Below are 19,797 nucleotides of genomic sequence, written 5' to 3' on the forward strand. Positions count from 1 at the left end.
GTTGCACTGAAATGTGCAGACAAAAGCCTAAATCCTCAGCCTCCTCCCGCACCCAGAGTGGCGCACAGCCAGTCAGTACCCACATGAAAGCAGGCACCTCATCTAATCTTGGACCCTCATCCCCTCCTTGGGCCTTCAGCACCAGAAGCTGGATTGTCCCAGGGGGTTTCCCACAGTGCCAAGGCAAGTGGGAACTGCCCCTCACAGGATCAAAGAAAAAGCTTTATGAGGACAACCTTGAAGGACAGAGTGAATTTATTCCAAGAAGGTTGTAATTTTGGAAATCAAATGTCCATAGACACTGGGTCATGTGGCATAGTCCATAGTGTTAATAGTTAAGGCCTCTATTAGCAGTGACTTGCACTGGCTCATGACCACAAACAAGAGTAGAGACCCACACCCCTGTTCCCACTCCCCCATCAAATCAGCCTGGGAGTGAGTGTGGAACAGGAAGGCTCTTTTCAGGCAGAAGCCAGACCTCCATGGAAGGCCACAGGAAATGCCTCAAAGAGCCTCTTCAGGATTGGCCTTACCAGGGGACCCCAGCCATGTGCTAAAGCTGGTTGTCCTCCTTTTCCCAGGCCCTCATGGAGAGTGAGAAGGCCAAGGCTGGCCATGGATTTGTAAAGGCCACATTGGACACTATGCTTGAGACTTTCCTATGTCCAGAGGACAAGCCTAGGCCACAGTCAACCAGAAGGTACAGTCCTATTCCCAGGCACCACCAGTTTCACCAAACTCCAGAAGGGGCTGGGCCCAAGCTCACGTTGGCTGGTTTCCTTTGGGAGCAGGTTCACAAAGGGGTGGGCATAGAGTAGAAGGCTGACATTCCCATGGAGGAAAGAAGGGAGAGGCTGCTGCAGCTCCAGGTTTTCTCTTACAGAAGGACAAACCTGGGAAGGGGCATCAGGTTGAGGTCTCACTCCCCAGCAGCTGCAGGCTCAGGCCCTGAGTGTCCACTTCTACCAGGTGGACGCTGTAGTTCCCGAGGCCCTGGGAGCAAAGGACAGGTGTTTAGAGGGTTCTGGGCAAGTCTCAGGCCACGTCTCGTGCTGCAAGCGATCAGGGAGACTTGCAGCTGTAGCCCCTGCTTAGTGGTGAGACACACTGAGGGCTCCTGTCCCCCACCAATCACCACCCCCAGCACCACCAGGTACCTCAGTCTTGGCCAGAACAGCCTCCAGAGCCTCCTTTTGCTGTGGCTCCTTGGTCAACAGATACAGAAAGCCTCCACCACCTGCCCCTGCCAGGCTCTGGCCATGCACGTGGGGGGCCAAGACATCCATCATACGCCGCACAGCCAGGGGCTCACAGCCTGGAGCCATGAGCTTCTTTTGCTCCCAGTACGTGGTCAGGCACTGGCCCAGCAGAGGCAGGCTCCCTGGGTGGGGGCAGAGAAGGGAGTGGTGTGCCTGAGCTGGAATATTCAACACCTATTTCTGGACTGAATGATGTGCCAAGAAGCACTACCTAACCGGTGTCCTGGTGAAAAACCTAGGTCCAGTGCTGGCTGGAAATAGGAGTGATAAAGCCCACCTCAAGGGTTGAGGACTAAAGTGCATAGAGCAGCTGGCATAGTGCCCAGTACAGTGTTCAATCATGTAGACACAGACATGGAACCCTGATCAGCTGACTCCCCAGAACTCAAGAGGCTGAGCCTCTGCCCCAGTCTGCTTCCTGGTAGGTGGGGCTGGAGGCCTCCCTCATGATGCAAGTGTTATCCTGAGAAAGGACTCCCACCCACCTAAGTGTGAGACCCTGTGGAGGGCAGACAGTAGGCTTCTGCCCCCAGGGGTGTCCTACACGGGGTCCGGGCCAGGCCTGCAAAGGCTCCTGGCCTCAGACCCACAGGCAACAAGGTACTCACTCCTGATGCCCTGAGCTCCAGGCAAGAAGCACCTCACCTTGGCGGAAGGCTTTTGCACACTCCTCGGTGTGCCGCACCAGGCTGTGGGCATTCTGCACGACGGCAGGCAGCCGGGCATACCAGCTCCTCAGCACATCCTGCAGATGGGGCAGGAGGAATGCAATGAGGATCCGAGTCCAGCTGAGCCATTTGCCTCTCACCTTCCTCCTGAGGCCAGGGCTCACCTGCAGCAGATTCCGGGCCAGGCGTGTCTTGCCAGTGTATACCAGGAGCAGGTGGTCATTGAGCTTCCGGAGGAAGCCCTCAGGCACAGTGATCTCTTCCACCTCCACCTTCAGTGGCAGCTGAGCCCGGGAGCGCCCCACCTTGATGCCAGGCACGAGGCCACCCACTTGGTCCTGCCAGCCACCTCCTGCAAGCCCAGGGTCCCATCACTTTTGGAGCCTCTCTGTCCCAACTTCTCTCTCCCAGCCCAGGCTCCCAGTCCTGCACCCCTGGCAAGGACCAGCATGGGAAGCCCGCTTCTCCCGACCCAGGCTGAGCCAGGTGAGCTGTGCAGCTTCTGCCCCCAGCCTTCAGAACAGGACGAGCCCAGCAAGTGGAAAGCGTTACGGAGCCAAGCTTGAAACTCACAACACCTGACTTTGGGTGCAGACCTACTGTGTAACTGGAATTGGGGTAAACCATATCAAAGGATAAGACCTAACAGTAAACTGCTCCCCTCAAGGAGAGATAACATGGGACTTCCCCTGAAGCTTAACGGTTCCCTGCACCCTGTCTTTTCTAATAAAGGGTGTTGATGTTGGAAAGCTTTTTAGCATCTCTTATTGAAATTGAAAGAGCTTGTTCACATCTTGCTTTAGGAATGAAAGGTATGGATCTCTTCCTCTTGCAGCTCTACAAAAGTGTCACAACTTAAGATAATTCTGGGATAGGCCTTTCATACCTGGGGCCTACAAGGATTTAAAGTACAAATTGCCAATGGCAGGGGGCATCTGCAACTTTAGGCATCAGGCCCCAAATGTCAAGAACTCCTTACCTGCACCCCTCTCCGTCAGAGCACTTGGCACAGCTTGTGATTATACATTCATGTGAGTGGTTATTGAGTAAGGCCTGTCTCCAACAGACCATATGCCTTCTGAGGGCAAAGACCCTGTTTTTGCTCATTTTATCCCCAAGGCCCAACACAGAGTGGATACTCTGATCAGCTGACTCCCTGGAACTCAACAATGGGGCTGAGCCTCCTTCAATTGACCAAAGGAAGGATTTGAATGCTACACCTCAAAAGGAAAGTTAACAGGCTGCCCTTTTTGCTAATGACTACCCATTATGTGATGTGAATCAGGGCAACAAAAGGAGGAGGCTGGGCTACAAAGTGACCAGAGAAGATACCATCATCAGGCATCTATCTGTCCTTGCGGCAGCTTGCTTCCTAGCGTCCTGTGGATAAGGCCCTGCATCCTGAGGTGACCAGAGCACCCTAGGATCTGGAGTCAGACAAACTAGCTGCTCTCCATTGTGCATGGATTCCAAAGGGCCACGGTGGTGCAGAGGTGGAAGGTGTTAGTAGCATTCTATTATGATCACAGCCATATGGTAGTGGGGAGGGGAGGGGCACAAAGGACCACAGCCCATGGGCAGGGCAAGTTGCCAGAAGGCAAGCTAAAAGTCCTGTCCCCTATTCCAAATCCACCTCTGCCCAGCCTCACCCTGAGGGACAGCCCTAGGTGGGGACAGAATCATGAGAAATAGCACCTGGTATAACGGGTACCTAATAAAACACATGAAAGGTGCAGCACAGAATCTAGCACTTAGTAGGTACTCCTAAAGCATCAGGTCCTTAGAGATAGAAACATTTGAAGTTGAAAACCACCAGAAAGGGTCAGAGTGGTAAGAAGGAAGCTCTAAGCAACTTTAAGGAAGCTTTGACCACGCATATGTATACGTGGCTGTCTGCAAGTCCCAGGAGACCCTGGAAGCCCTTGGGAAAATGTCCATGACTTCCCTCCTGCCCCAGGGCAGTCCCATACCTGTGGTGAGCACCTGTTCCAGGTGCAGCACTGCATGGATCAGGGCCTCTGTGCCCACTACCCGGCCCGCGGCCCTCTGCAAGGCAGCCAGGGCTGCGCCTGCCAGGATGCTGCTAGTGCCTGCAGGGTGCAGAGGAAAGCGCCAGACATGAAACAGCTCTGCCCAGCTCACTCCTCAGCTGGGCAGAGGCCAGGGAGGGGACCCGAGGTGAGGCTGGAGGTTAGGGATGCGACTGGTGGGCAGCAGGGAGACAGGGCCCACCCACCGAGACCGGAGCCATGGGGCAGCTCAGACCAGGTATGCAGCTCGAAGCCACCCCCAAAGGTGTGCAGCAGCTGCTCTCTCAGGGAAAGCTTGGAGCCAACATGCACGATCCCCGCACAGATGAAGGTTGCCTTCAGCAGAGCCCCTGTGGAAGGACCAGCAAGGAATTTGGTCTTCAAGGTAGAAGCAGATACCCCAAACTACGTCCACTGTTGCCCAGCCTAGCACGGGGCTCACTGGGAGATAAAACCCCAGAAGTATTGGAGGCCCTATCTCCAAGCCATAAAAGGGCCTCTGGTCCCCCCAGCACAGGCAAATGTGCCAGCCCTACCTCCTTGGGCCTGCATGTACCCGGGCAGGATGACTTCAGGGCTCCTCCACCAGACTGGCTCACCCTCAGGACAGGCCTCCATGGCCTGCAGGGTCTCCAAGGTTCTGCCCCCATCCCTCAGCTGGCCATGCGTGCCATTCCCACCTGTAGATGTCACAGGTGCCCTGACCTGGGGCATGGGGCTGGCAGTAATCCTGCAGGTCATCTAGGTTCCGGCACACTGTCTTCATGGTCACCTTGTCCTGCTGAGGCCCCACTGCCAGCCACAGCTCAGGCTCTGGGATGCGGCGTGCCCTGGCCCCGATGGGCCGGCGGCCATCCACTCGCACAGCCAGACCCAGCACTGCCCCACCAAGCTCATAGGCAAGGGGTGGCGTGTCACTCCAGCCACCTTCAGCAGTTAGACAAGACCAAGTTAGTCACAGGGCAGCCAGCCCAGCCCTGGGGTGGGTACCCTCACCCCACCACGCCACAAGGGGCTCACCAGAGAAATCCACGCGAGCAGGGCACTCAGCCACCACCCACCGCCCAGGTGCTGGCAGCTCCACTGGCTCCATGGAGACAAAGTGCTGGGCTGACATCACAGCCTGGCGGATCAGAATCTGCCCAGCTCCCTCGTAGTGGCGGGCAGCTCGCACTAGCAACGCTGGCCTGCCAAGAGGGATGGGAGAGACGGTGGCGTGGAACCCCAAGCTGGGGGTGGACTGCCTGGGTTTGGGGACCTGACTGCCCTAGGTAACCGTGGTAAGAGGGGCCTACCTCTCCGTGGGTTTCCACCTCCAAGGATGGCCAAGGACTTCTCCAAAAGTTTTGAGCACCCACCTGCTCAGCCACTTGTCCCGCTCCTGGGCAAGTGCCTGCACGCCGGCCGCCAGGTCTCCACACTCCAGATATGAGAAGGGCTGCATCCACTCGGGATTGGCGGCTGGACCGCTCCGTAAGCCTCCCTGGCCCTCTGCCATGCAGCCCAGTACATCCGCCACACAGGCGAGAGCCCGGGCCGCCACCCCAGGGTCTTCCGCACCGGCTGCAACTGAGCGGCCAGGAGTCAGGGTGGCAGGGGAGGGGGCCTGCCCCCAGGGCCCTCTGCCCCCAGAGACTACTCAGCAGTCCCCCAAACACTCCAGGTCCTTCACACCTCTTCACCTGGACCCAAGATATATTCTTTCCTATGAATGTTCCCTGCTCCTCCGCCAAGCAAGGTTCTTCTCAACCTATCAGCCCCAGCCCCCTCTTCACCCCCTCACCCAGGATGTCCACAGTGGTTAGGAGCTCAGGCTTCAGGGTCAAACCACCCGGGTTCGGTCTCAGCCCCACCATCAACCAGCTTCAATGGGGCTAATGAGGTGTTGCCTAGCAGGCTACAGCTGAGCCCCCAGCCAGTGTGCCTGGGCCTCTGGGTAGAGCCAACCACATCCCAACCCAGTGCAAAGTTTGCTGGGTTTGCTGATGCTCATAGGACCCAGAGGCTCAGCCCCAAGCCTCAGCCTCTCACCAAACTCCCCAATGATGGGGAGGAAATTTCCCCCCAAACTTACAAGTACACTCCACTGTGTCTCTCCCCCACTTTGAAGTCTCACAGCTCCCTAGTACCCTCAGGTTGATGATCCAGAGGGCAGGTAGGGCAGGTGACGCTGGGACTGGCTTTCCAGCACACTCACCCTGGTCCAGCGTGGCCAGCAGGGGCCCAGGACAGCCCTCTTGGACAGCGGCCCGGATCAGCGGGCACAGGCTGAGGTCCTGCCGAGCCTCCAGCACATGCCTCGCCTTATGCAGGGCCTGGCGGAAGAACAGGTCCCGGCGGGAGGCCAGTGTGGCAGCCCGGTCCAGGCACGGCTGCAGCTGCTCCCAGGACAGACGCCAGCAGGCTCGCCAGGCCCGCAGGGCCTTGCCCCTATCCTCCTGGGGGTCCAGCATCCATAGCATGTCCCGGGGTCCCAGGGCCCTCAAGGGGTGGAGCACGGGAAAGAGGCGGGCACTAAGAAGGCAACGCTCCGCAGGGGGCGTGTCTGGGTCCCACAGATCCCAGTCTCTGATGTGGGGGAAAGACATATTAGCAGGGGGGAAGCAAGGGCTCCTGCCTGATCACCAAGCCCTGACTGACTGTCAGCTGGGGGCTGGCTCATTCGTGGTGACAGGACAGACTCCTCCAGAGGCAGCACAAGTGTGCAGCTCAGAGAGAGAGGCCCGGCTGCCTTGCCTCTTTTCCCAGGCCACTGGACAAAATCCCAAACCCTGAGTATAGCCAGCAATCTGTAGTTGCTCAGAAAGATGGTGGGACAAATCAGGCTGCCCAAAACTACCTTGGACCCCAGGGATGGTTAGGGGGCCGGGTGCTGCTCTGGGGCAGGAGCGAGGGCAGGGGTGAGCCTCAGAGAAGCAGATGCCCTGCCCTAGCTGCCTAGGCCTGTAGAGTCCCATCTGGGCCATTAACCTTACCGAACGCCTGTCTTCTCGAAGAATTCACTCCAGGACATGTTAAGATACGTTCCTGTCCCCTGTCTCTGGGGGAAGAGGAGGAGGCAGGAAGGGGGTTAGGGACACTGAGGCCAGAGGGGATAGCAAGAGTGACGAGCACATATGCAAGGAAATTCTGAGACACCAGCGTCAAGCCCTGGAGCCTCGATGTTCCTGCCCAGGTGCCTGGCACTCGGCCCAATCCATCATAACCAGCTCTGAGGTCCAAGGTGGGTCACCACCCTCTCTGTGCCTCAGTGTCTGGCCTATAACATGGGCCACCCCACCAAGCCCACCACATAGAGCAGACAAGGAGGGTGGTGAAGGCCTGTTGAGACAACTGGCTGCACCCTCCTCACCACCTATCCCTCAGGCCAGTGTTCAGGGAGACTTGTAGGAGATGGGCTGGAACCCTCGGGGAGGCAGGGTGGACACCTAACCTCCCAGCTGTCCAGACGGCCAACGAGGGTGAAGACATGGCTGGGGGCGCCGTGCAGCCGCACGTGGTGTCCCTGCAGGACGAGGTCATGCAGCTCCAAGCCGTGCAGTGCCTTGCACTGGGCCATGTCCAGGCCACTCACCAAGCAGCCAGTGCCGATATGAACAGGGCCCTGATAGGAGAAAAGGTATGCATCCTAGCACAGCCTTAAGTACCTACACACACTCACACACACACACATACACACACACACACACACACACACACACACAGGACCCTGGCCCCTGGAGCGCTGCCCTCCTGCTTTGCCCCTGGCCTCACCTGAAGATGGCAGTGCTGCAGGACACTCCCAGGACCCAGTTGGACAGGACCTTCCAGCAGGCAGCTGACCACGGAGCTCTTGGCACCCAGGAGCTGTGGCTCCTGGGAAGCCAAGCAGAATGTTGTGAGGGCCCAGGACCCAGGCTCCCCCACAGCCAAGGCCCCAGCCAGAATGCCTGCTGCTCCCTGTGCCCTGACAGCCAGGCACATCCCTCTGCCCTGACCCCAGCCTCACGCCAACTCCCATCCCCTCTTGTTCACGCCGCTCTTCCAGAAGCTCCCCTAGCGGCGTGCTCTGCCTGTGTTCTCCTCCAGTACAAATCTGAACACAGTAACAGAGGTCCCACCAAATGACAGCTCTCCCAGGAAACCTCTCCCATCTGTGCAGCTACCCCTATCCCTGCCACCCTGAGGGCCACCTATGAGCTCTCCCTGCTACTTTTCTCAGCCCATGGGAATGACCCAGGCCCATCACCTCAAATGTTCTTATTCCCCAGCAGACCCCACAGAAAAGCAGGAAGGGAGTCTTCTCTAGTTTCTCAGGCAGACCTGCATGTAGAATCCTGAAATGACCACTTACTGGCTCTGTGGCTTTAAGCAAGCTACTTAACCTCTCTGAGCCTCCAGTGCCTCATGTGTGAAATGGGGATAATAACACCTACACCTACTCTATTCCAAGGATGGGCTATTCCTTCCCTTTCCTGGAGTCCCCATCCCACCTGTCCACAGGCACCCAGCAGGCACTTCTGCTGGCCCTCCCTCCAGGCAGGTCTTACCTCCACCTGGGAGTGCACTACCTGGGCCCTGGGAGCCCCTGGGAATGTGAGGCTGTGTAAGAACTCACTGGCCGAGCTGGTCATGTAGCTGTAGCTGCCATCAGGGACATAAGCTGCAAAGATACAAGTACCGACCCCAACCCCATGCCTGCTGCAGCTCTGATGCCAGGCCAGGCCTCCCACCGAAGACACCTCTTAACCAGGCCAGGGGAAGGCAGGCATGGCAATGAGCCCATTGTGCCGATGGGGAGGCTGAGATCCAGAGAGGCTCAGCCACCTGTCCAAGTCACACAGCTAGAAAGTAGAAAGACTGGAACTGGAGCCCAGGAACAAGACAAAGGAAGAAGGGAAGAGGGCTACAGGCTCTGGATTCGGAGAGGGTTAATTGTCTGGCATGCACTAGGCCTGCATGGTCCAGAAGCCTGGGGGCCAGGCAGGCAGCTGCCTCATCCTGGGGGGGTCCTCACTCCCATGGTCTCCCCAGAGAGCCAAGAGGTAGTACCCACCCATGGTGAGGGGCTGGTCACGAAGCTCCTTCCACAGTTCAGCCCGGGCACCCCGCAGGTAACTTCCGATGTCCATGTCACCTTGGCCCATCTCTGGAGGCTGCCCCACCAGGAAGTCCTCCCTGTTCACGTTCCGGGCCATGCAGAGCAGGATGTCGAAAAAGAGAGATAGCTGGGGCAGGGGTAGGAAGCACATCTATTGAGAAGGTTCCTAGGTTGAGCTGGGGCAGTCCCATTCCCAGAGACACTGACCCAGAGAAGAAAGGGACCACCAGGCTGCCAGTGTCAGGGCCTCTACCCAAGGCCAGGGGTCCCCAGCCCACACCCCCAGTCACCTGGACAGGCCGGGCTCCAGAGTCTAAGCCCATGTAGGTACAGGCATCCAAGGGTGGGCTCACATGGGTGGCCAGGAGGTGCTCAGCAGTCTCCACAGAGAAGAAGGCGATCCCTGAGACCTAGAGAGGTCAAGTCAGGTTGTGGGACTCTGGGGCTAGCCTGGGCCCTGAATTGGGAAGGACTCATGCAGATGGGCCAAGCAAGGCTGGCTGCCATACCAGGCAGGGTCTTTTGTCTTTGGGCCACTCCAGCACCCAGGATCCAGGCTTAATGGGAGTGGCTCCCACCAAGGGACCCCTCAACACCCACCTTCTGGGACCCCCACCCCAATTGTCAGGCCTCCCTGAACTAGAGACAGAGAATGAGAAATAGTTCCCCATCTTCCTCAAGGTCCAGTCCCAGACCCTTACCCAATGTTCCTATCCTTGCCTTTCATTCTAGAAGGATCCCCCAAATCAGATTCTAGACTTCCTCCCAACTGTGTTCCTGAAATTACTCACAGGCTGGTTCCAGCCTTTCTGCCACACCTGCCTCAGATTCTGGCTCCACCAGCTCCCCTGAATGCCAGTTCTAGACCTTACTCGGATCCTGGTTCTAGCCTGCCCTAGAATCTTCCGGAAGGAGTGCAGATAGGCAAACCCTCCCTTCCTCGTCCCATAAGGTCTCCAAAGACCCTAGCGTGGGTCTGGCAGCTGTACCAGTGGCACCCGCCCATCCGGCCTGGCACACCGTTGTATCTCTGCCTCGGTGCCCTGGTAGTAAATGTCCAAAACGAAGCCCTATGTGGGGAGAAAACAGAGTTAGGGAAAGGAGCAAGAAAGGACCAGCAAGGAGGGCATCGCAAGGTGTTCTCCAAATGAAAACCTAGGATGGAAGTCTGACAGGTACCAGGGTGCTCCTGGACACGAGCACTGAAGACTCCCACCCCTGATGGTAGAGGGCAGGCTTTGCATGTTTTCACAGCCTCGAGCACAGACCCTAGCACAGGGTCGGTGTGCAATTCATGTTTGGCAAAAGACTAAATGAGCACAAGGGCTGTTCAGAGGGGACCTCCTCCAAATCCAGACCAATGTAGAAAGTCCAGGATGAGAGGATTCCCCAAGCATAGGACCAGGAGGCCAACCCAGATGGTCAAGCTGCCCACACAGCTGCCCCAGGGGCCCTACCTGGGAGTCAGTGAGGTAAACGCCATGGTTCCGGGCATAGGCCGGGTTCCCTGGAAGGGCAATCACTTTGGCTCCCCGGAAGTTGTCCCAGCTGATCCCTGTGAATGGGGCAGTTAGGAGGTTCCCCCAGGGGCCTCAACCCAAGACAGGGGTCTCCAACCAGGTGGAGGCAAGAGCACAGGGCAGGGGCATCCAGACAACTCTAAAGGGAATATGGTTTCCAAAGCCAAATGGACATTCAATTCCTCTGGGAGAATGACAATACCTCCCCTCCCCAAATTCTTCCACAGAGCCCTGCAGGGCAGAAGGGGCAGGGCTGGGTGTCTCCATCCTACAGCCAAGAAGACTGAGGCCCAGAAGGGGAAGCCCTAACTCAGTCTGGGCTTCATTCTCCACACCCTACAGTTTCCTTTCTGAACAGGGCATCAGGCCAGGCCCAGAGACCAAGTGAAGAAAGGTATCTGGCTGTGGCCAGGGAAGGCAGTCCCAAGGCTTCTCAGGCTCACCTGGGTTTGGAGGAACAGACAGCAGCATGTCGGTGCTGCAAACCCACACACCCGGTGGGGAGCCTGGGCCCAGCTGTGGAGAGAGACAGAATGCAGCTGGTGGCCTGGACCAACCCTTCCTCTGCTCCCACACAGCCCAGTCTTGGCCTGTTCTATGCACTCCAGCAGCCATCCTGTCCAGAAAGACCCTGTCTGCCGAGGTAACAGGGCCTCCCCTGACCCATGGCGCTGATACCAACCCTCCCCCATCCTCTGAGGGGCACACCTCCCCACCAATCTGGCCAAGACTAACCTTCAGAAGCTCTAACTCTGGGCACCTCCAAAGCCTTTCTTCCTGGCATCTCCTGTCTGCGCCAGCACAGACTGTACAGCTGCTGGTGCAGTGGGAGGGGTGTGGCTGTCTCTGGGATGAGGCCCTGTGGTTATGGCCAGCCTTACCCGATGGCTCATGGTGTCCAGCAAGCAGTCCAGGTTGCAGACCACAGCCTCCACGGGAGCCTGGGGGTTCTCCACAGGGAGGCAGGTGAAGGCCCTGCCACAGTCGTCAAAAGGGAAGTCTCGGCCCTAGGGAGGGAGCACGGACAGGAAAAGAACCCTTGGGGCAGAGAGCCTGGGGACAACCTATCAGCTGTGCAAAGGCAGGAAGCCATCAACCTAGAAGACTTTTAAAAATGTGTTTTCTCGGGGTGCCTGGCTGGCTTAGTCAGTGGAGCACGCAACTCTTGATTTCGGAGTCGTGAGTTCGAGTGTTGGGCATGGAGCCTACCTAATAAATCAGTAACTTAAAAAGCGTTTTCTCGTTTTATTTTTTTCTTAAAATGTTTTCAATTATATGATTATGGTGAAAAATTAGAAAATGCAGATGTGCCCAAAGAAAACAGTTCCTCAGGGATGACAGCCATTGCCCTCATTTTGAGGTACATCCTTTTAGACTTTTAATTTTTTTAAATGAGATCATGAGAAGGTGGAGAGACAACAGTAACTAATACACACACACACACACACACACACACACACACACTACAAGTAAAACTAGGGGAAAAGTTTGGGAATTGTATCAATGTCAATATCCGACTGTGGTTACACTATAGCTGTTGAATTTGTTACCACTGGGGGGATATGGGCAAAGTTTACAAAGGCTTCTCTCTCTGTATGATTTCTTGCATGTGGATTGACATTCATCTTCATCAAAATTCCAATTAAAGGGGTCTCTGGCTGGCTCAGTCAGTGGAGCCTGCGACTCTTGATCTCAGGACTGTATGTTAGAGATTCACGCTGGGTGTAGAGATTATTTTAAAAAATCTTGGGGCCCCTGGGTGGCTCACTCAGTTAAGCATCCGACACTTGATTTTGGCTCAGGTCATGATCTCATTGTTTGTGACTTCAAGCCCCAAATCAGGTTCCGTGCTGACAGCACGGAGCCTGCTTGGGACTTTCTCTCTCCCTCTGTCTCTGTCCCTCCCCAACTCATTCTCTCTCTTTTTTTCTCTCTCTCAAAATAAATAAGTAAACTTTAAAAAATAAATAAAACTTCCAGTCTCTACAGGCCTTTAAAAAAAATCTTAAAAAAAAAAAAAGGAAAAGAATGGCTAAAGAAAGTTTTAAAACACACACAAAATTCTAATTATAAATTGAGATCAGGGCGCCTGGGTGGCTCAGTTGGTTGAGTGTCCGACCTCAGCTCAGATCATGATCTCATGGTCCGTGGGTTCGGGCCCCATGTCAGGCTCTGTGCTGACAGCTCAGAGCCTGGGGCCTGCTTCAGATTCTGTGTCTCCCTCTCTCTCTGCCCCTCCCCTGTTCATGCTTTGTCTCTCTCTCAAAAATAAGTAAACATTAAAAAAAAAATTGAGATCATTCTATATAAACTTGTGTGGCTGGCCTTTTCCCCTTAACAATGAAAATACATCCATTGAATGATCACAGTGAGCCAGGCCAGGCCCCATTTAACATTTAAATGGATCATCTCAGCACATCCACACAAAGTAGAAACTGTTGCCATCTTCATTTTACAGATGAGGAAGGTAAGACCTAGAAAGAAAGGGTCAAGTGATTTGTCCAAGGTCACAGAGCTAGTAAGTCTCTTTCCAGGTAAATGTGTAGAGTTAGCTGGAATTTTTTTTTTTTTTAGTTTATTTATTTATTTTGAGAGAGACAGAGCATGCGTGCACACACACGCAAGTGGAAGAAGGGCAGAGAGAGGGAAAGAGAGAATCCCAAGCAAGCTCTGTGTTGTCAAAGCAGAGCCAATAATACAAGGCTTAATTCCATGAACCTCACAATCACGACCTGAGCCAAAATCACGAGTCAGATGCTTAACCGACTGAGCCACCCAGACGCCCCAGCTGGACTTTTAAATCATTGTCTAACATTCCACCAGGAGGATATACTGCTTATATTCAGCCAGTTCCCTATTTCTGGACATTTGGATCAATTCCGATTCTGATTCTTCTGTATCTGCACAAGGAACACCTTGCACACACACAATGGTAGAACAACTTTCTAACCCCGAGGACTGATGCTTCCAGCCTTCTCCATGGCCCCTGAAGAACTACAAGGCCCTCTACTAACCATGTGCAGGATAAGGATCCGGGCCAAGTGCAGGACATCAGATGTCACCACCTGTCAGAAGTGGAAGAGCCCCGTTGACAGAAGCCTGGGCAGATGGTACCCAAGGATGTTGTCCTCTTGTCCAGGGAGAGACCCCAACACAAATCCCCTCAGGTACCAAAGGAAGAAAAGACAAGGTCAAGACCAATGGCCATAGGCAAGCAAGGGGCAGCTCTGGCCCCTCCTGGATAAAGAAGCCTAGTGGCCCTCTACCTGGGCCACTTCTCTGCCCCAGCTTTTTGGGAAAAGCTACAAGCAAGGATGTGGGGCTGGCTGGGTGACTCACAGTAAGTCAAGCTCCACGGCAACCACACAGTGGTGGCCTCCCCTGCCGGTGCCACCTCCATCATCAGAGCATGTCCATTCCTACGACCACCCTCACTCCCTATGTCAGGGTGCCATGAGGGCCAGGTGACTGAGTGAAGTGGCTGTGTGTGTCTGGAAGGTGAACCTGGTGGGAACACTGACCCCTGGGCCCTGCACAAAGCAGGCAGCCTTATCCCAGTTCCAGCAAAGAGATGCCATGTGGAAAGGAGAGGCAGGAAGTTTTCAAGAGACGCCAGAAAGCCCAATTCTGAGATACTGGTTCCAATGTTCGAAAGCCACTAAAGAGCCTGGCCCTGCCTTCTGCCCCTCCTGATAAATCTACCCAATCTACACGCACAGAAACTAATACCAAATGCTGAACTGGCCAGGCAATGGAGCCCCAGGAGCATGTGACCTCGGAAACAATCTGTTTGAAGCCCGCATCCCCATTCTGACCGGGACATGTGCCAGAGGATGGTACTTCATGAGCACTCACGGTGAAGCCTGCCCGGGCACTCAGGTGTTCCGCAGCCACCAGCAGGGCATTGAGCGTGGCCCCTCCACTGCCCACGCGCACCTCAGGGTCCTCCACAGCCAGTAACAGTGTCCCGGCCGGGATCTGCTCCCGCTTCTGCCGCACCTCCAGCTCTGTGGTCAGAACACAAGTTGAGACTGGCCCCCAGCCTCCCCACCCTGGTCCAGAGCACCTAGAGCAAATCTACTGAGAGCCATTATTTTATTTGCTTTGACCTAGGGGCTCCTTTTTAATTGAGGTATAATTGACATACAACATTACATTTGTTTCAGCCGTGCAACACAATGATTTGATATTCGTAAAAAATATGGAATCTTCACAAATTTGCATGGCACGCTTGAGCAGCAGTCATGCTGACCTTCTCTGTGTGGTTCTATTTTCAGTACCTGTGCTGCCAGAGCGAGCACTCAGTAGCTTTTCATGGAGTAGCTCCTTAGATCTTCGCCCAACTCTGTGAGGTAAGTACAACCAATCCCATTTAACAGATGAAAAAATTTGAGTCTCAGTGAAATGATACAATGTGTCTTGAGGTCTCATGGCTAGAAAGCAGCAGAATCTGGGCCTGAACCCAGGTTTCCTGGCTCCTGAGGCTGTGGGGGTATGGTGAGGGTTCTCCATCAGGGGTAAAGTGGGAAGGAGGGGGTCCCTACCTCTCTGGAAGACCTGGACATTATCCTTGTACTGGCACGTCAGGATGATGACCGTCCAATCAACCCCCTTTGGCTGCGCCATTCTGGCCAAACTTGAGGGGGTTCCCTGCGGCAGAGATACAGGTGTGTGTGGACATCTCAAAAAATTTATTTTACCCTGAAATTGATAGTTCAATGAACTTTTAACACATGTATAGATTCTTGTGGCCACCACCACTTTCCACACCCAAAAAAAACCTCCCGCATGCTATCCCCTTGGTCACGCCCTCCTCCATCCCTCACCCCTGACAACCACACTCTGTTCTCCACAGCCATGGCTGGAATGTAATCTTTTGAGATTGCCTTCTTTCACTCAACATAATGCCTCTAGGATTCATCTAAGTTGACTGTGCATATCACTACTTCTTTCTCTTTATTTGCCAAACAACAGTCCGTTGCATGAAGTGACCTCCGTGGTGTGTTTCTCCATCCATCCAAGGACATTTGGGGCTATCCCCAGCTTTGAGGAATCATGAACAAAGCTGCTATAAACATTTGTATGGCACCTGGGTGGCTCAGTTGGTTGAGCGTCCGACTTCGGCTCAGGTCATGGTCTCACAGTTTTGTGAGTTCGAGCCTCGCATCGGGCTCACTGCTGACAGTGCGGAGCCCACTTCAGATCCTGTCTCCCTCTCTCTCTGCCCCTCTCCCGCTCATGCTCTCTCTTAAAAAAAAAAAAAAAAGTTGTATGCAGGTTTAGTGTGAACATAAGACTTCACCTCTGCCAATGTACACCCGGGAATGGGATTGCTGCGTTATATTACATTTGACTTTGTCAGTGTGGATGCATTTGATTTCCTCAGGAGAGGAAGTGAGGGAAGCAAGACGGGATTGACAGTGGGTCCCACCTTAAAGCAAAGGGCTGCCCCTCAGCATTCAATTATTGGCTGTGAGCTAGGAGGAGGGGAGAGAGGGAGGTTCTAGCCTCCCAGGCTCCTGAAGCCAAGGGCAATTCCCTGGAGAAGAGGGCACCTGTGGGAGGGGTGCACCAGCCTGTTCAAGGGCAGAGGGCAGGGTGCCTACAGTGCCCACTACAAGGACCTCAGAGGAGACCCCCTCCCCAGAAGCTCCGAGCCAGAAGGGGGCTACAACCCACCGGTCAGCCATCTTTCTCCAGGGCACTCTGAGCAAGAGAGGGGAAGGTGGGCCAAAGTTATGGCTTCACCCTCTACTATCCTCCTCAAAATTCCTCTCCTACCAGTTGGGAAATTAATCTGACTTGAGAGGACCCAAGACTACCTGTAGACAAGTGCTCAAAAGTACCTTGGCATCCACCTCTGGCAGGGATCCGGCTGCGGTCCCACAAGGCAGCCCATCCCCTCCTCCCGCCTCCAACCTCCAAAGCTCGGAATGGGGATGATGGGGTGCCCAGAGTGTGTGTCCACTAGTCAGCCCAAGCACCAACTAAGAGCCAACAGCAACAGCGCCCTCTTACGTAAGCCAGACCCTCCAGCCTATGGTTAGGGCTGACAAACACCACCAGTTGACACGCTCCCACCAGCTTTCAGGGAAAGCCTCCACCACTAACAGAAATTTCTCTGTTCCCTGCTAAGCCCGGGAGGGAATCCAGAAGGGAAATCTGAGGTGGAGATCTTGGCCAGCCACCTGAGGAAAAGGCATTCCCTAAGATGTCCATCTGGCCTTTCCAATAAAGGAGCCTCGAGGGATTCCAGCTTGGCACTCACTGTGTGATCTTTGGCACCCCTAATCCTCGCAGGCCTCCTGCAGCAGAGAGGAGAACTGACAAGTGCTCCCCAGCTTGTTCACATGGAGGCCACACTTCCTACCAATTGCTCCCAACCAGTGACTCCGCGCAGCAGGGACATGAACACAAACTCATTCCTGCAAGATGAGGATCCTCCGACAGGCAACCCTAGTTCCTGGAGTCCCCATCAATCCGACAGACACTGCAAGGCAATCAGAGATCCTTCCAACCCTGCCCCTCCCTCTGTCTGTCCATCTGTCCTTCCTTCCTTCTTTCCTTCCTTCCTCCCTCCCTCCCTCCCTCCCTCCCTTCCTCCCTTCTGGTGCTTCTTCACACGAAGCAGCCTAACAGCTCTCCCTGCATCCTCTAGCTACCTCCCCTTTGTGCCCTTCCCCAATAAATCTCTTGCAAGTCTAGTCCCATTGCGGTCTCTGCTTCTCCAAGGACCTGAACCAACATGGGGAATATAATATCATCTCTCTCAAAGGAAAAAAAAAAAATCACCGTAAGAACTTCTAACTTAATGTCAGGCAAGTACACTCTATCCTCAAAGATTAAGGAACTGAGGCAAAGAGAGATGAAGTAACCTGTCCAAGGTCACACGGCTAGCAAGTAGCACAGCCAAATTTGAACCTGATACTTTCTCCAGAGTCCATTCTCTTAAACACTAACTGAACCCACTTTGTAGGGACAAGGAAAGAACAAAAGGAGTAAATATGAGTAAAGTGCTCAGTGTATATTAGCTATTATGATAAAGTCTAAATGCAAGGTGATAATGGAATGAGGAGGATGTTAATGATAACAAGCACTGGGACTGAGCTCCCCACTCTGGTCCACGGTTAAGACATTATGACTTTTCATTCTCACAACATCCCCGCAGGATAATTATTATCACTTCCACTTTACAGAGGCTAATGGATGCTGCAGCCACGATTGGGACCTGGGTTGCTCCAATTTATATGCAGGTGATGGTGGTAATGATATTTGGTCCCAAGCAAAGGGGCTGAAAGAGAGCAAGGAAGAAATGCCCCAAGGAGAGTCCAGTGACCCAGGAAGTCTGAGCCCCGTGTTGGTCTCAGCATAATGACTGGGAGACACGGACAGGTGACAGATCATGGCCAGAGGGAGGAGGGTAGCCCTATCTGGACTGCACTCCACTAGGCAGAAGAGCCTTCTAGGACTGGGAATCAGCCCTCAGGGCTCTGTTCCCAACTGTGTCTCTTCCTGTGTGATTTGAACAGGTTACCTAACCTTTGTAAGCCAAAGATATCAACCTCCTAGGAATGTTACCAGTATTAAATAAAATGCAAAAGAAGTGGCACGCTGAAGGGGTAGTTCTCTCCAGCAGGGAAAGGAAACAGCAGAGTTTAACTTGACCCTGAAGCTGGTGGCAGGTGGGAGTGATGGCTCTGAAATGATCTCCTAGTCAAAGATGCCCGTGAAGAAGTAAAAACCAGGGAAGGCCTAGGGAAATCAAGCCAGGCGGAGGAGCATGCCTTGCCAGATCAGCCAAAAGAGTATTTTATGATAACACATCAACTTTTTTTTTAGGGACCAAGGCCAAAGGCATTACAGAATCAGCTCACGTGACTCACTCAATAGCCCTCTGAATTGCATCCTACCACACCCGTGACAGAGATAAGGAAACTAGCTGAAAGACAAGAATAGTCTGCTCAAAGCCATACACCACTAGCACAGGCAGGCCAGGTGTGTCCAACACCAAGGTTCATGTTCTTAACCACCCTGTCGAAAACAAGACATCTCTCCTGGAGTCTAGAGTCTATGCCCTCTGCCATACCTAACATTTACAGAAAACTTAGACCTCTATTCCAATATTCTGCCCACTTTGATAAAACTTCATCTATTGAGGCCAAGTTTAATGTCTTCAGCCAGTTTTCCTCATTCCAAAATTGGATAAGGAAGGGGAGCCAGGGACAGAACAACCTCTTCCAGTTATGCTTTTTGAAGATAGGTGGAACAGGGATTTTGCATTTTAGAACTTTAAAGGGGGGGGGGGGAGTCGGGGGAGGGACTGTCTTATGAAGGGATCTAATTTGCCTTCTAGAAAATAAAAAGGCAGAAAGAAGTTGACTGGTAATAAAACCACTTTGCAAATTACACAGACGTCCTCTATTTGAGATTTGTGCATACTGACGAGCCCAGGTTGGGTAAACTGAGGCAGGAGACGCGGCCTCAAAACAAAGTCAGCAGCGCCGGCATCCAGCGTCCCACTTGTCTCAGGGGTAAGGGGCCTCTGGGGCCCGTATCCCTCCCTGTCCCAGGTGTCCCCAAGTGCCCCAGCACTTGCCACGTCCCGGAGCTCCCACTGAAAAGACCCAGGCCAAGGAGTAGGAGGACCTGCAGATGCCCCTTATAGACAGTGGGCGCCCAGGGACGCCGGCAGAGTTCCCGGAAACTCCTCCCTATCGGGAACAGGGAGGCCACTGGCCTAGCTCCATCCTACCGATCCGAGAGCGTGGGCCGAAAAACTGTGGGATCACTGGGGTGTGCGAGGCCGGGACCAGCGCGGGCCGAGGTATCTGCCTCTGTCGGACGCAGCGGGCTCTTTAAGGCGTGGCTGCTCGTTCCTTCGCGGCGCACCCTGGGAAGTGTAGTTTCGTCCTTCCGCCGGTCCTGGCTTGTCCTCCCCCAAAAAACTAACCCCGAGCTATTTGTTGCACAGGTACGCAAATCTGGTTAGGGCAGCGCTTTCCTAGAGGGCGAGTCTTCAGATCTAGATGGGAGGTGAGGCGAGAAGGTGGCTCCGTTGCCCAGCAAAACTACAACTCCCAGAGGAACGAATATGCCTTTAAGACACAGGCTCGTTTTCTGTGGCTGAAGGTTCCACGTTTGGGGTCTGTTTAACCCACTAGCCAGGACCTGAGGCAGCTGCTTTTCTCGCAAGACAATAAAATCCGGGAGGGGGGGAGTAGGCGGAATAATAACAGATTG

General features: G+C 54.2%; 1 protein-coding gene and 1 non-coding gene across 5 annotated transcripts; both read right to left on the reverse strand.

The window, feature by feature from the left end:
* Positions 1-237: 237 nt before the first annotated feature.
* On the reverse strand, positions 238-19,438 carry FCSK (fucose kinase). Of its 4 annotated transcripts, none has more exons than XM_058708538.1 (23): positions 19,310-19,417; positions 14,413-14,564; positions 13,572-13,622; positions 11,439-11,564; positions 11,001-11,073; positions 10,495-10,592; positions 10,027-10,107; positions 9,328-9,447; positions 8,993-9,164; positions 8,487-8,599; positions 7,711-7,812; positions 7,391-7,561; positions 6,933-6,997; positions 6,155-6,525; positions 5,316-5,526; positions 4,978-5,144; positions 4,663-4,884; positions 4,164-4,307; positions 3,898-4,017; positions 2,092-2,279; positions 1,905-2,004; positions 1,158-1,381; positions 238-993 (listed from the first exon to the last, which is right to left on the reverse strand). In XM_058708538.1, the coding sequence occupies exons 3-23, from the start codon at positions 13,572-13,574 to the stop codon at positions 907-909; spliced, it is 2,958 nt and encodes a 985-aa protein (XP_058564521.1). In that variant the 5' UTR covers positions 13,575-13,622; positions 14,413-14,564; positions 19,310-19,417; the 3' UTR covers positions 238-906. The 4 variants fall into 4 exon arrangements, with proteins under 4 accessions (XP_058564521.1, XP_058564518.1, XP_058564519.1 ...); XM_058708535.1 differs by lacking the exon at positions 19,310-19,417 and adding an exon at positions 15,102-15,226; XM_058708536.1 differs by lacking the exons at positions 13,572-13,622; positions 14,413-14,564 and adding an exon at positions 15,102-15,207 and having other exon boundaries at positions 19,310-19,438.
* LOC131500560 (U6 spliceosomal RNA) lies at positions 14,752-14,858 on the reverse strand. Its single transcript, XR_009256364.1, has one exon. It is a non-coding gene; the product is annotated as a U6 spliceosomal RNA (small nuclear RNA).
* Positions 19,439-19,797: the final 359 nt, after the last annotated feature.

Source organism: Neofelis nebulosa, chromosome 17 (assembly GCF_028018385.1).
Source record: "Neofelis nebulosa isolate mNeoNeb1 chromosome 17, mNeoNeb1.pri, whole genome shotgun sequence".
In the NCBI taxonomy this organism is placed as follows: domain Eukaryota; kingdom Metazoa; phylum Chordata; class Mammalia; order Carnivora; family Felidae; genus Neofelis; species Neofelis nebulosa.